Genomic DNA, 15,183 nt, shown 5'->3' on the forward strand with positions numbered 1-15,183 from the left:
GAGCTTCTAGCTTCTCAGAAAGTCATTCCTGCCCAGGCAGCTGGAGTTACCAAACAATTTTTTTTCTCGAAATGAAAAAGCAGTAGAGGATGGCGTGGATCAGGGTTTGTTGTCTCACGTCTCCTTTGCCTGCTAAAAGGGGAGGATGTTGCTGGCACCCTATAGCAAGTTCACTCAGCCCAAAAGAGGCTGTTTACAGTTGGCACTGTCAGCTGGTCCCGGATCTCTTCTTGCAAATATCTAGCCCAGCTGGGCTCCGCAGTCTCAGCTCCATGGAGTTCATGTCACTAACTTTTTTTTTTTTTTTTAATATATTTTATTGATTTTGTACAGAGAGGAAGGGAGAGAGATAGAGAGTTAGAAACATCGATGATAGAGAGTCATCGATCAGCTGCCTCTTGCACACCCCCTACTGGGGATATGCCCGCAACCAAGGTACATGCCCTTGACCGGAATCGAACCCAGGACCTTTCAGTCCCCAAGCCGACGCTCTATCCATTGAGCCAAACCAGTTTCAGCTCATGTCACTAACTTGAATCTGACCCCAACTGCCAGCATCTGCCACAGGGTCTGCTGAACTCCAAGAGGATCTTCAGGATAGTCTGCCAGCCATCGAATGACACTGAGCTCAAACCGTGTGCCACGGAAGTCCTGACCCTTGGAGCTCCGTGTAGCAGAGTGTAGGGAAACCCCATCAGAGAGGAAACCATCAGAGACCAGTGGAGCTTTATGGATTCCCAGTCAGCTTTTTGTTTGTTCTTCCCGGTAGCTGTTTCCCCCACTAAACAGGAGAGTGTTGTGAGCAGATGTTCATATCTGGGCAGAAAATGAACCAGTGGTACATGTTTAAAACCCACGTAGCAGTCCTTTCTAGGAAAGGAAGGAGGGGGATTGGCTCACAAGCGCTGGCTTCTAGCATGAGTGCCTACTCTCTGACATGTCTCTTCTGGAAACTTATTTCTAACATAAGGCATACGTTGGAAACAGGCTTTTCTTATTTGAAGATTTTCTAAGCTGCCCAAATGTCAATAACCCCCCCACCCCCATCCCAATTTTTGAATAAAATAGCCAATGAAGAGTATTCCCCGTCCAGGAGATGATCTACCCTCCAGAACATCCACAACCCTTCGACGTCCTAAATTCTGAATTTCTGAGAGAAGGCAAAGTATGCCCTTGTTTTGGAACAGCTAAGCCCATAGAGAAAATATGAAGAATGTGAGACAGAGCGTTTCCTTCTCTGAAAGGCTTTCACTGCCTTCTCTAAAAATGGAAATTAACTGGAAAACTAGGGAGAACCTGGGTTGGAGAGCTTAGCGTTTTTCCTTTCCTCCCATTTGCTGGTGGAGAAAAGGGTCAGCTTGGTGCTCCGAAGGAAAGCTGGTTTTGAAAACAAAGCTTATATTCTTAACGAGAAAAGCCAGGGAGCTTTTACTTAGCTTGGAAGTTCTCACCGACCACAGCCCGGGCTGCACAGCCTTGGCTGGCACTGAGGACTGGCAGCCTTCAGGCAGCCCGAGGGCAACCGCGGGGAAGGGCCTAGGGGAGGTCTCCCCTCCACATGGGACTGTCATGTCTCATTTTCTTGAAAATGTCCCCATTGGAGAGAAAGGCTTCTTTTCTAAGAATCCCTGCCCATGCCTACTCTTAAACCATCACTTTCAAAATTGGTGAGGGATCCCTAGCCAGTTTGGCTCAATGGGTAGAGTGTCAACCAAAGGGTCAAGAGTTCAGTTCTCTGTCCCTCCCCCTTCCTTCCACTCTCTCTAAAAAAATTAATGGAAAAATATCCTTGGGGACGATTAACAAACAAACAAATTGGTAAGGGAGAGAAACAGCTGCCCTCAGAATCAGACTCCCTGTTTATTGAAAAGGTACATCTTAGAAGAACTTTCCTTGCTGTTAGTTAGTGTACTTCGTGGGAATAGTTCACTTCTGAAGTCTCTTCATGAGTCACAGCTTGCCTTGCTCTATGTATTCATTTAATATCTAACCCTTTTATCACTCAGTCCTCTTTCTGTCTAACTGGAAGCCCAAGTCCATCACAGAAGTTATTTCCATCTGTTCCCCAGGCCTTCTCGTTTGCCACTTCTACCAAAGAGCACAGCCTGGATGTCTTAGAAACCATTTCTCTCAGGCCTCCTGGGGCCAATTATTTAATCAGAGCACCTAGCAAAAGTCAATCTCAGATCTCTCCCAGGACTGTGTAGCAAACACCTGTTCCGTTAGCCAGGCCGCAAGCTGCAGCACCAGTGCAGCCTCAAGTGTCTTGCAGTCCAGTTGGAGAAGCAGACAGCCGAACTTCAGGACAATGTGACATGCTAGGAGAGGGGACACCGAGGAGGAGGATTGTCTAACCAAGATGAGCTTCTGGAAGGCCTCCCCAGGGAAGTGGGCAAAGGCGCTGTGGGCAGAGGTTCAGCCACGTGAAAGACCTTGGCTTTGGAGCTTACAGGTGGTGAGCATGCTGGAGAGTCCAGAGGCAGAGGACTGGGGTAGTTAAGGCTGGAGAGGGGGATGGGAGCCAGGCCTGAGCGACTGCATGAATCCACATGAGGAGTGTGATTGTTATTCTGGAGACAGAGGGCTGTGGGAGACATCCAAGAAGCTTTTACCTCTTGCTGCTTTGTTTTCCTGAGTCTTACCAGGAAAGTGGTTTTTGTCGCTGCCAAACAAGGTTTTTAACTGGAAATGGGTGGCTTAGAAATTTGAATTTCTTAAAATTGTAATGCATTCATATTAAATCCCCTGAAGGAGTCAGCTGGCTTGAGGCTTAAAGAAGTGGTATATGAAGGTCTTTAAATGCTTGGGTAAGAATCAAACAAATCTGGGTTCTAATCCCTGATTTAATTTGATAATTATATCTAATCCCAGATGTAACTTGATAGTTCTATGACTTGGCAAATTAAATTACATAATTTCTCTGAGTCTACCAGTGCAAAACGGAAATAAAAATCATAACTACTTCACCTCTCAGGATGATTGTGAGGATTAAGTTAAATAAAGCAAAGGATTAAAAATAACTAAGGCACTTTTGAATGAGAAAAATAAAATTAGAGGAATTACACTACTAGAAATCAGATTTGTCATAAAGCTACAGTAATTAAGGCAGGATAGTATTGGCACAAAGATAGGCTCATAGGTAAGTGGAACAGAATTAAACATTCAGAAGCAGACCCACACATATATGGACACCTGATTTAGGACAGTGCAGCACCACAGAACAGTAAGGACAGGCTGGGTGAGTTAGATAGCCTCCTAGTGCTTGTGGGGGAGGCTCTGACCTTCCTTCACACCACACTCAAAACTTCAAGCCCAGAGGAGACTTAAACTTTACATGTGAAAGGTAAAACTGAAGCTTCCGGAAGATAACATAGGAGTCATCTTCAGCATCTTGGAATGAGTGAAGATTTCTTAAACAAGATATTAAAAACGCTAACCGCAGAGGAAAACATGCAGTAAAAGTAGTCATTTGTGTGCATTACAAGACACCACGAAGAGAGCGGAAAGACAGTAAGGTATCTCCAATACATTCATGTGTGTGTGCTGTACCCAAGGTATTCATGGAACTCATTGATTTCCTAAAAGGTGGCCAGCTGTGAACAGGCACTCACAAAAGAGGACACCCAAAAGGTTAATAAATGCCTGAAAAACCGACCAAGCTCCTTAGTCAATATAGGAAGTCAAATTAAAACCGTGGAATGCCTCTACGTACCAGTCAAAATGGCTGAAATGGAAAACACCGAAAATACCAAGTGTTGACAAAGACGTGGAGCGATTGGGGTTTTCAGACACGTCGGTGGGAATGTAAATTGATGAAACCACTTTGGAGATAAACTTGCCATGTCATCTAGAGCTGACTATACCCTGAAACCAGCACTTCTACTTCCGGAACATTCCCAACAGAAATGTGAATGCGCCAAAGACAAGTGCGAGAACCTTCGTAGTAACACCACACACAATAGCCAAATACAGTCTAATCTAAAAGACCAACAACAAAAAAATAGGTAAATTGTGGTCTGTTCATACAGAGAACTACTGTTCAGCAATGGTAAAAACTACTGTGGCATGCAGCAACATGACTGTGCCACACAAACATAATGTCGAGCGTTTAAATCAAGTCAAACCCTGGCAGAGCTCACCCATTGTGCCAGAAGTCAGAGAGTTGTTTTCTCTGGGCTTGAGGAAGGAGCTGTGGTTGGGAGAAGGCCCGGGTGCTTCTGGGATGCTGGCCATGTGTTGTGTGCTGTTCCTTGGACTGGGTGGTAGTTCCAAGAGTATCTTCAGTTTGTGTGATAACTTATCCAGCTGTACACCGGGTATACTTTTCTATATATGCGTGTGTTATACCTCAACTAGGAAGTTTCTTTAAAAACAGATAGTGCACATAAGACAGTTAGAATAGTGTCTGACACATGGTCAGTGTCCAGCAAATAATAAGTATTATTATTTAGGTTTGTAATTATCACCTGATCCGAAAAGCCTTCCCTCCCACCCAGATTTAAATAAGTGTCTAAGCACTCTGTTTTCTCTGTGGTATTTACCTCCACAGCACCTACTGCAGTTTGGTTTTGGTACATCTACTTCAGCCACCTGTAAGCTCTGTGAAAGCAAGGACCTTGTCTGTCTTACTTATCGCAGTAGCTCTAGCATCTGGCACTTAGCACAAAGCTGAAGGAAAGCGATACTTAATTGGAACATGTCCGATAAAAGACTGAATTCCCAGCAGCAGGTTCTGTCCCTCCAAATGAACATCTGTTATGGAGACTTAGCATCTTTCTTCATGGCCAGTATTTTGTGGTAAGGTCTTCATTGTAGGGCACTGCATGCTCTCCTGCTTTAAGTCCATTTTTCTTTTATAGATCATCGTGTTTTTGTTTGTTTGTTTGTTTGTTTGTTTGTTTCAAAGGTCATAGTTAAAGAATCCAAGAAAGTGAGAACTGGAAGAGTTGAGAATTTTTTTAAAATATGTTTTATTGATTTTTTACAGAGAGGAAGACAGAGGGATAGAGAGTTAGAAACATCGATGAGAGAGAATCATTGATCAGCTGCCTCTTGCACACCCTCCACTGCGGATGTGCCCGCAACCAAGGTATTGTACATACCCTTGACCAGAATCGAACCTGGGACCTTTCAGTCCGCAGCCGACGCTCTATCCACTGAGCCAAACCGGTTTCGGCATGAGATCTTTTTAAATCAATAAGTTGAGGTAGTATCCTTATAGTATAATCCCTTTGTATCCCTGAAAACCATCCATTTGTGTCTCATCCCTCTTTCAGCGAGAGGACCACGAGCAATGGGTGGGGCTTTGTCCCTCTCCTGTTATTCCGGAGGCATACCTCATCACTTCACAGGCCTATTAGTAACCCTCATTACTGCTCCAGGGGCCACATGCAGCTCTAATGTGGAAGACAGAACAAAGAAAGCAGCGTGTCCCCATAAGAACAGCCATGTCCGTGTAGCTACATTCACCATACTGTATCCAGGAACTAGCAGATCTCGTGGGCATCAAATGCCCATTCCATTGTAATTGTAGACAATCACTGTTAACCAGAGAGAGGACCCTGTCGGGGATGGGAGTGGGGCAGGACCAGATGACAAACTGGGGCCCAGCCTCCCTGCAGAGCTTCCCTTCGGGCTGCCCTCTGCCACCCTGACTGAGCGCTAACGGGAAGGCGGCCTGTCATTCTTGAAGAATGTTGGAGGGTTTGAGCCAGTTGTGCCGGAGCGGCCAATTAATGGCAGAGGTGACTGGGCTTTACGGTCTGCAGGAGAGGCCTGGAGGGATGAACAAAACCGTTCTGTGTCTTAATTCCGAACACATGTTCCCAAGGTGTCTATTGTGTTGCTTGGAAGTAGGAGCCTTGCTTTTACAGTTGTTTCCTGGCTTCCAGAAAAGGTCCACAGCCTCATTTTTTCCCCGCACCTCTGCTGGAAGAAAAAATACTCGGTCCAGAGGGTAAGGATTTGCTCAAACTCCTTACTTCTCAGTAAAAACACATTCCAAACCTCTGGGCTCATGCTGACTTCAAAAGTGCCATTGTGCCTCTAGGAACCCATACTCCTTGTAGCAAAGCTCCGGGCAGCAAAGAGTGGGCGAGGGCAACAAGCCCAGGGTCGCCAGAGCACAAGCACAGGTGGTATCTTTCTCTCCAGCCCCATCTTTACTGTAACGCCTCTTCTCAGCCAGCCACGCCCCAGAGGTCAGGTCTGGCACCTGTCACCAATAGAGTGTGATTTCTCTGGCTGCTCTAAAGACTGCCTGCAGGGTCACTGTACAACAGCTTGCTTCTGCAGAGTGTCAGTAAACCCCAAGGAAAGCTCTCTTCAGTGCAGGAAGCTGGTCCTCCATGAGGAGCTGTACAAAGGGGATGGCCCTGGGGTTTCTCCTCAAGCTGACCAAGAGGGCAGAGGGTCCTTGATGGCAGCCCCAGCCCGTCTACAGGGAGGAGCTTGCGGTGGTTCAGTGGTAACGCTCTGCGCTTCCACTGCATCTGGCTCACCCTCAGAAACCCCTCGAGCCTTAGGCCCCCTAGTGGTGACTCTGAAGCTGCTGCCGATGTTTACTTTCTGTGCCACTATGGGGTGGGAATGGGGGCAAACTACTGACAACTAAACGGTGTCACAGTGCTCTGAAACCTTGGATTGTGCGCTGCATCACGATTGCACAGATGTTAAATGTGAAAAAAGTGTGTGTCAGAACTGCTGAGGTATAGGTGCTGGGTTCTGCCCCACGGCGCCCTCTGACAGTTTGTCCCGGTGACAAAGCAATGATCAGTGGTGACATATTGGTCTCCTCAAATTCTTCTGGACATTTCATTGGTTCGGAATGTTGACAATCCAGTCCTCTTCTGTCTGCTTTTCCTTCCCAAGGAGTAGGCACATTTTTCACCCCTGGGCCCAAAATGGGGATCGGTATTTTTACAGTGCCGCCTAGCTCCTAATGGAGTGAAAAGGCCAGCTCACATCTGCTTCTACAGTTAAATGTGGAGAGTTCGGAGCCGCCAGGTCACTAGATGCCAGCTCATTTCATTTTTGTTTCCCAACTTCGTCCACATAATAGACTGAGTCAGAGCTCTTGGACTTTGAGAAGCCAAGAAATCAGGATTTTACCCAAAGTAGCAACTCTGCTTTGAGTCAAGGCAGTTGAAAATAAGCTTTGGAATCCATCTATCAGCCCTCTCCCTTTTGTTCCTTTTCTCCCTCCTTCTCCTGGCAGCTTCTTTCTCGTCATCTCTCAGAGCTCTTCATTTCGCTCTAGGTGTGAGGAGAGGGCCAGGAGGAGAGAAACCTCCAGGCATCGCCAGAAAAGGAGCAGAGCTCATTGTTGTAGAATAAAAAGATAATGGCCAATTTGTCAAGGAGTGTTGACAAGAAAGATAAAGTTGGAAGTAATTAACTGGCTGACATGCTGGGAGTGATGTGCCTGCCAATAGCTCCCTAAATCAGCCCGAGCCTTGGAGATGTGACAGCCATTCATCATTTTTACAGCGCGTCTCTGACAGGCCCCTGGGCTGCACACATCCCGGGCTCTGACATTCCGGGGCTGTGCGGTCCTCCTGTGTCTTCTGCTGGGTTGTACTAGGCACCCAGGCCCGTGTCCACCCAAGAGGGGCCTGGAGGGGACGTGTGAAACGGGACAGCTTGCTGGGTTTATCGCTGAGCTCCATGCTCATTCTCCGGGGACAGATACTGATGTCTAGGGCTGACCTCGAAGACTAGGACATCACTTACTGAGCATGGAGGTGCTGACCACGAGCTCCCAAGCAGCTCTCCTGGGGGCCTGGTCATCTAAAAGCGCCACTCCCAGCTAGCCAAGAAGGTACACCGCCCACGAGACAGGTTATATACACGAGATCTCTCAGCAGGATGAAATTAGTATGCAACCATTAAAAGTAATTATGAGGTAGGGAATGAATGAGAGTGCACATGTCTATGTATCCTCTTTTATTTTTATTTTTTGCTAATCTCCCAAGGATATTTTTCCATTGATTTTTAGAAAGTGGAAGGGAGGGTGGGGACAGAGGGAGAGAGAGAGTTTCAGAGAAGCATCGATTGGTTGCCTCCTGCATGCACCCAGACGGGGGCCAAGAATCGAACCTGCAACCCTTCAGTGCACGGGCTGTCTCTCTAACCATTGAGCTCACCAGCTAGGGTTGTATATCCTCTTGATATCCTAATTCATTGTGTTCTCCTGTCTGTCCCTCTTTATTGTCTTTCTGACACCCAGGTTCATTTGTAGGCTCTGGGTTTAATATATAGAGAGGCAGTTTCCATTTGTTCTATAGAATCACAGATATAAATTCTCAACTGGATGTTCTCACTGGAATATGGAGTAGAATGTATAACCCTTTGCCCATGTTAAGACGGCAATAGGGCCGAAGCCGGTTTGGCTCAGTGGTAGAGTGTTGGTCTGCGGACTGAAAGGTCCCAGGTTCGATTCCGGTCAAGGGCATGTGCATTGGTTGCGGGCACATCCCTGGTTGGGGGTGTGCAGGAGGCAGCTGGTCGATGTTTCTCTCTCATCGACGTTTCTAGCTCTCTATCTCTCTCCCTTCCTCTCTGTAAAAAATCAATAAAATATATTTTTTAAAAAAGAAAAAAAAAGACGGCAATAGGAATTGGTGTCCACCAGCTTAGAAAGATCTTACGAGACAGCCCCTCTGTTCCTTCTGGCCTCAGTGCGCGTCGAGAGGAGATGGGAAATCTGGTCGGCCTGGCACTTCTACACACTGTTGTGGCTCGTTGCTGCCCAGGCCTCTGTCTTGTTGAGCTTGTCTGTTGTCAGGTCTTTTCGCACAGACCAACACCACTGGGGTCTGGTTTATGTTGTTAGTGCTCGTTTGCTGTCGAGCGGGGCTTTGAACAGTTTGCCCTTTGTGAGGCTCCAGCGTTAACGGAGGGGCACACAAGGGAGTGTTTATAGAACTGGCTGAGAGAGCTCCCAGCTGCCCCATAAAACGAGAGCTCCTCATTAGGGGGGGCTTCTAGCAAAGGTGATTTTTTTCCCCGTGAGCCAAACGTCACAGGCAGTTTCCATTTGCGCTGTAGATTCAGAGCGGTCTCTCCCACTAGTCCCATAAAACCACCTCTGAGCTTAAAAAGGGGAATATTTCAAAGGACAGGCTTGTGTCACCCAAGTAGGCAGGAGACTGGGGACTTAGCTAGGAATACTGAGTTTCCATGGAGGCTAATTTGTCCCACACATTGCAATCGGGGCCTTGTCTGCCAGCCTGGCAGCCTGAACAAGCTGCTTCGGAAAAGCTCGCGGTGGCAGCATGGCTGACTATTGCACTGGGAGACTTTAAGGCATAGTAGTTGCTCCTGAAAGGAAATAAAAAACTAGGCGGGGGGGGGGGGGCAGCTTAGGGGCTGGAGGGGAGTGTCACCATGATATATGTGAGGGTGTTAAGATGGAGGTGCGGTAGGATTCCTTTCTCTTGACTAGCCAGTGAGAGAGAGAGAATGAAAACATCCCATCCAGTGCTTTTATCCATTCATTTCACAATTCTTTACTGGGTGCCTACCGATGCCCAGAGGAGAAAACTATGACAGTGTCCCTCCCATTGCAGAGCTTACAGCACACTCTGCATTATTATTTCAGAGCCTTTCAAACAGTACAGTATTTTTAAGGGAAAGGATAACACCTAATAGCCTGTGACCTACTGGGCCCCAGTTTCTTCGTATTAAAATGAGAATATAAATAATAGTGTCTACTTCATGGGGTTGCGATAGCACATGTAAGCATTTAGCACAGTGGGCTCTCAATAAATCTAGGTATCTTTCTGTTGCCATTATAATACATTGTCTCCCATGGCAGAGCGCCAGATGTCGTGGAGGAAGGGGAAAAAGCTAAAGTCCCAAACAAGACGACAGACTCTTGAGCACCAAGCATCTTGTTCACTTTCCAGGACCTCCACGTCTGTGTTTGCATTCAGCAGCAGCCTTAGATGCATTGGAGATCCCACGGAAGAAAAGGAGAGAGAAGCGTAGCTTAGGGAGAAAGTTCTATAGGAAAATAAAATAAAAACAGGAAGGAGGAAAGATTAAATGGGTGATAACCGCTGGCTATCTTAAAAATTCCTCTTTGAGTAGTAGTCAAAAGTAGGTGTGTACAGTCTTCTTTCCTTCAGATCTTCAAACAGGAAACTAAGAACTTAATATTTGTGTGTTTATTTTATTTTTTATTTATTTTTATTAAATTATTATCTGTGTACATATCTTACCATTGCCCCCCCCCCACCTCCCATATATGCCCTTCTTCCCCAGAGTTTTGCGTCTATTGGTTAGGCTCATATGCATGCATACAAGTCCTTCGGTTGATCTCTTATCTCCCCCAGATCTCCCTACCCTCCCTGCTGTAAATTTTTTTTAATATATTTTATTGATTTTTTTACAGAGAGGAGGGAGAGAGATAGAGAGCTAGAAACATCCATGAGAGAGAAACATCGACCAGCTGCCTCCTGCACACCCACCACCGGGGATGTGCCCGCAAACCAACGTACATGCCTCTGACCGGAATCAAACCTGGGACCTTTCAGTCCGCAGACCGGCGCTCTACCACTGAGCCAAACCGGTTTTGGCTCCCTGCTGTAATTTGACAGTCTGCTTGTTGCTTTACTGTCTCTGTATCTATCTTTTGGCTCATCAGTTTATAATGTTCTTTATTATCCATAAATGAGTGAGGTCATGCAGTGTTTCTCTTTCATTGACTGGCTTATTTCACTCAGCATGATGTAAGAACTTAATATTTGAAAGGGACTCTTTCTCAGGCTGATCGCACTCATTTTTCATGGATGTGTTTTAGTCCATTTAGTCAAGGTTGTAACTGACCAGGAATTGAACCGGCAACTTTTTCGTGTGTGAGATGGCACCCAACCAACTGAGCCACACTGGCCAAGGGCTTAGCCTCATTTTATTGATGAGAAATTTGAAACTCAAAATTAGTTTGAGTTATGGCCACCCAGCTTATAAGTAGCAGAATTGGACCTCCAGAAATGCAAATCCAAGTCCAAAGCTGCCTCACCGCCAGCCTCACCTTAATAAGGAAGAGGCACAGGACCGCTTTGGTCATAGGGGCTGTCCCCAGTCACTGACAGCGTTGGGGAAAATCACTGCCCATGTGAGCTTTAGTCTCCTCGGGAGTAAAACAGATTGAAAATACCTTTTCCTTCATTCTCTTAGGGATGTGTGAGGTCAAGGCAGTGAGAGGTTGGAAAGATTGTTTGAAATGTGCTTCGTAAGAATGAGACATTAGGTTATTACTTTCACAAAGGTTAACTGCTCCAGTTCATCATATTTCTGGGCGGTTCCCTCTTGCTTTTATTGGAAGAAATGTAATGGTACTCAGATTTTTAAAAATAATATTTATGTGCTCACTTTGGCAGCACATACACTAAAATTGGAAGGACACAAAGAAGATTAGCATGCCCCCTGTGCGAGGATGACACGCAAATTCGTGACCCGTTCCATTAAAAGAAAAGAAAAGAATAATAATATTTATAACAGTAATCTCTTACCATATTACCACATTGGACCGAAAACCTGGAATTTCCCAAAACCACTTAAAAATGAATTTGAGTCAAATAGTTTGTACTCAGGGCAGTAAACTGGATTGTTGCTTGTTAAACCAGTCTAGACTTCCACGTTGTCTGTCACATTTTGCTCCCTACCTGTGAACAGATATAACCATATTGTCCTTGACTTGCTCCAGCCTGTGCCTTCCCTCCTAACTTCCTTTCATAACTCAAGCTTGGGGTTAGTGTTATGTCGGCTGCTGCTCACCCTCTTACATAGGTTCCCACTGGAACATGGTCTAAGTCCTGCGCTCCCCTGCTTTCAGGACCATTTGCAGCCTCTGCTGAACTGACTCCAGCCCCCAGGCCTTCCTGCATTACTGCTAGTTGCCCCAGTATAGTCACAGTCCTCCAGTCCCTGTTGCCCGCAGGTGACACCAACAAAGAAGGGTGGTGTCGGTGAAAGCCGTCTCTCTGCCAGAGACCAGGCAGGTATCGCTGGATGTGGTTCCTTCGCAGCCTGCTGCAGAAGTAGGTGAGGGGGCATCTGAACTCGGAGGAGACGAGATGCCAGGGGAGCAGGCAAGGTGGCTGCACAGCCACAGTCCCCGGATTTGCTGTCATTGACGTGGGTGACCCAGCCTCACTGTCATTTCTGTGTTGCCCACAGAGCCCAGTGATTTTGATCTATTTTGATTATTCTTTTTTTTTTAAATATATTTTATGGATTTTTTACAGAGAGGAAGAGAGAGGAATAGAGAGTTAGAAACATTGATGAGAGAGAATTATCGATCAGCTGCCTCTTACACACCTCCTACTGGGGATGTGCCCGCAACCAAGGTACATGCCCTTGACCGGAATCAAACCTGGGACCTTTCAGTCCGCAGACCGACACTCTACCACTGAGCCAAACTGGTCTCGGCTATTTGGTTATTCTTATTACTGAAGGCAACTGCGGGAAAGAAGTAAGAGTTAAAAGTTCAAAGATACCTCGCCTGGTTCTGCTGTACAACAGGGACAATTTTGGATCCAGAGTGGCTAGTTGTTAAAAGGCAGACATGTGCTGCCTGACGGAAGAAGGGTTGAGCAGGCAAGCGTCCTGTCCACCAACTGTGCCCCCCACAATGAGTATGCGATCAAGATGAAATCATTCAGGCTGAGCTTTCTGAGGGGCAATAGCAATTGATTCTCTGCATCCTCAAGACATTGTCCCCAACATGCTGGTGAGCCACCTGCCCACAAAAGACCCCACACCTCCCACGCTCTGACATTTTGAGTGTAACCACCTCATCCTTTTGTTTTCCCAGCATTAATAATAAGCTACAGCAGCCAGAGGCCGCTGCCGGGGTGTTGGAATATGCCATGAAGCACTTCGGAGAGCTGGTAAGTGCCTCATTCCTTTTAGAAAAGTAAGAGGTGGCAACCTGGCTGGGGATGCACTTGGCCACGACCTTGAGAAAGTTACTCTCCTTGTCATTTTTCTTATTGGTAACAGTCTGATGTAACTTACCTATATCTATACCTATACCTATACCTATACCTATACCTATACCTATACCTATACCTATACCTATACCTTCACCTACACCTACACCTACACCTACACCTACACCTACACCTACACCTATACCTTAAGGATGAAGGAGACAGTGGCTATATGAACTCTATTCAAAGTGAACACAGAACCCAAAGACAGATTTATCAAACTCTTAGCATGCGCCTACCCATTTGCTGAGTGCTTTCTATACTTCATCTAATTCAGTCCTCACAACAGCTTCATGAGTAGGTATTGTTGTTATCCCATTTTACAGATGAGACTATGGTCTCGACAGGATAACAACCTCGCATGAGCTGAGAGAAGGGATCAAAGGCAGAACCGCGTACTTGAACCTGGGCAGTCTGGCATCAGAGCCCAGGAGTTTAAGCCTGACCTGATTTATCTTTGTGTCATCTGTGGCAGCGGCATTGCCACTGGCCCACAGTTAACACTCAGTACATCAGAAAAAAACCATGGCCAATTCTCCAGAAAAAAATATACTATAATTTATACCTGATATTGAGTGATTGTTCCATTTCATTATTGCTTACATAGCTTCTTCTCTCCTGCCATCTTTGCCCTACCAATATTAAAGTGTTTCCATTACTCTCTGTGGTCCTGGGAGGGTGCTTTGGTAACTTCCTAACCATATATAAAGCATCGACTTAATCAGCTTAGCATTGACTTCCTGGAAGGTCAGGCCGTTCTGGGTGCATATATTTGATAACCCTGCATTAGTAGTGTAGGTCACTTACTCTGGTTTGCTTTAATCACGAGCCCAGTATGTTAGAATAAAGAAAATTGTGACTACTTCCCAGGCTTTTGCTACACACAAGGAACGAACCCATTATGGGAATATTTTGCTGTGTTGAGCATAGATCTGTAACTGAACTAAGAAAGCATCTCTCCAGATGACAAAACAAAAAGGACTGTGTCTCCTCCATCCATGCCACCGTCCTTGTTTGCAGAGGGAAGAAAGTTGGCTCAGAGGGCACTTAGGCAGTCCACCCAGACAAAGATGTACTCTTCTTTGATAGCCTTAGAGCTCTAGACCACAGTGAGTGCCAGTTTGAAACCAGGATGCCACAGTCACCTGGTATTCGGGTGATCCCCAACAGATGGTTTTTACCCCAGTGGCTGAGAATGCCAGCCTTGCATGAAAGTCCCTCTGTCTGCAGCTCCTAAAGGTGTCCATTAGCTTCAGGATTACCGCTAAACCCATGGTTGGTTTTCCGTTATATGTAGGTAGCTGAATCATATTAAACTTGACAATGGTTTGCTTTTTCTTGGCAGAGCCTGTGCTTTCTCAGCACAATTTATGTAACAGCAATCTCATTAGAATTTTGTGATTCATTGCTTAAACCTTATAGTTTCTGCAATCTATTGCACTTCAAAATATCCTGCCCCCTACCTGACCCGCTCCATATGCCGCTTCCTCTATTTTCTGCTTGTTCATACTGTGCATGCCACTCATTAGTCATTAGCCCTTCCTTGCTTTTCCATCCCGTATAGAAATGCAAAACAGGAAATCCTTCAGTGTTACTTTTTAATTTAAGAGTTTTTTAATTTCTCACTGTCTTTGCAGTCACTCTTTCTCTGTGAGTTTTCTCTTTCATGTTGAGGCACATTCGAAACAGGCTTGGAAAATGAAGCTTAGGTAGTGTTACCTGCCATTTTGGGAACCCCACCATCCACTGACATTGGAGAAAAGGCTGTGGTGGAAGCAGGATTAGTTCGGGAGCAGCAGAGGGGATTGCCTGCTGAAATAAACGAGGGGGTCTACGGCCATACCACCCTGAATGCGCCCGATCTCGTCTGAAATAAAAGAGGAAGTACAAGTTAATGGCCTAAAATGGAAATGACCTTCTTACAGGGGTTCAAAAAGAAAAGACCCTTTCAGCGAGCTTAGAAGAGTTGCCATGAGTGTACATGGTACTCAAATATCCGTTTTATTTAGAAAGGAGAGAAGGGCAATAGGGGGAACTAATATGGGCCGTGCATTATATCATATAAATTCCACTGCAGAATCATACGGTTGTTAAAGAAATCCCTGGGGAGCCACTGCCCTGGTCTGGTAGAGAAATAGTCACTCACTAAGCTGGTGATGAAGCCCAGAAAACAAACTGAGTGGAG

General features: G+C 45.9%; 1 protein-coding gene across 2 annotated transcripts in view; it reads left to right on the forward strand.

Moving 5' to 3' along the window:
- The window catches only part of MTOR (mechanistic target of rapamycin kinase), a 103,518-nt gene that overhangs the window by 50,452 nt on the left and 37,883 nt on the right, over window positions 1–15,183 (forward strand). For both annotated transcript variants that reach the window (XM_084875269.1, XM_084875270.1), the window contains exon 29: window positions 12,821–12,896. In XM_084875269.1, coding sequence (XP_084731395.1) covers window positions 12,821–12,896 — 76 coding nt within the window. The remainder of the gene's footprint in view (window positions 1–12,820; window positions 12,897–15,183) is intronic.

Source organism: Pipistrellus hanaki (assembly GCF_964339955.1).
Source record: "Pipistrellus hanaki genome assembly, chromosome: 2".
In the NCBI taxonomy this organism is placed as follows: Eukaryota; Metazoa; Chordata; class Mammalia; order Chiroptera; family Vespertilionidae; genus Pipistrellus; species Pipistrellus hanaki.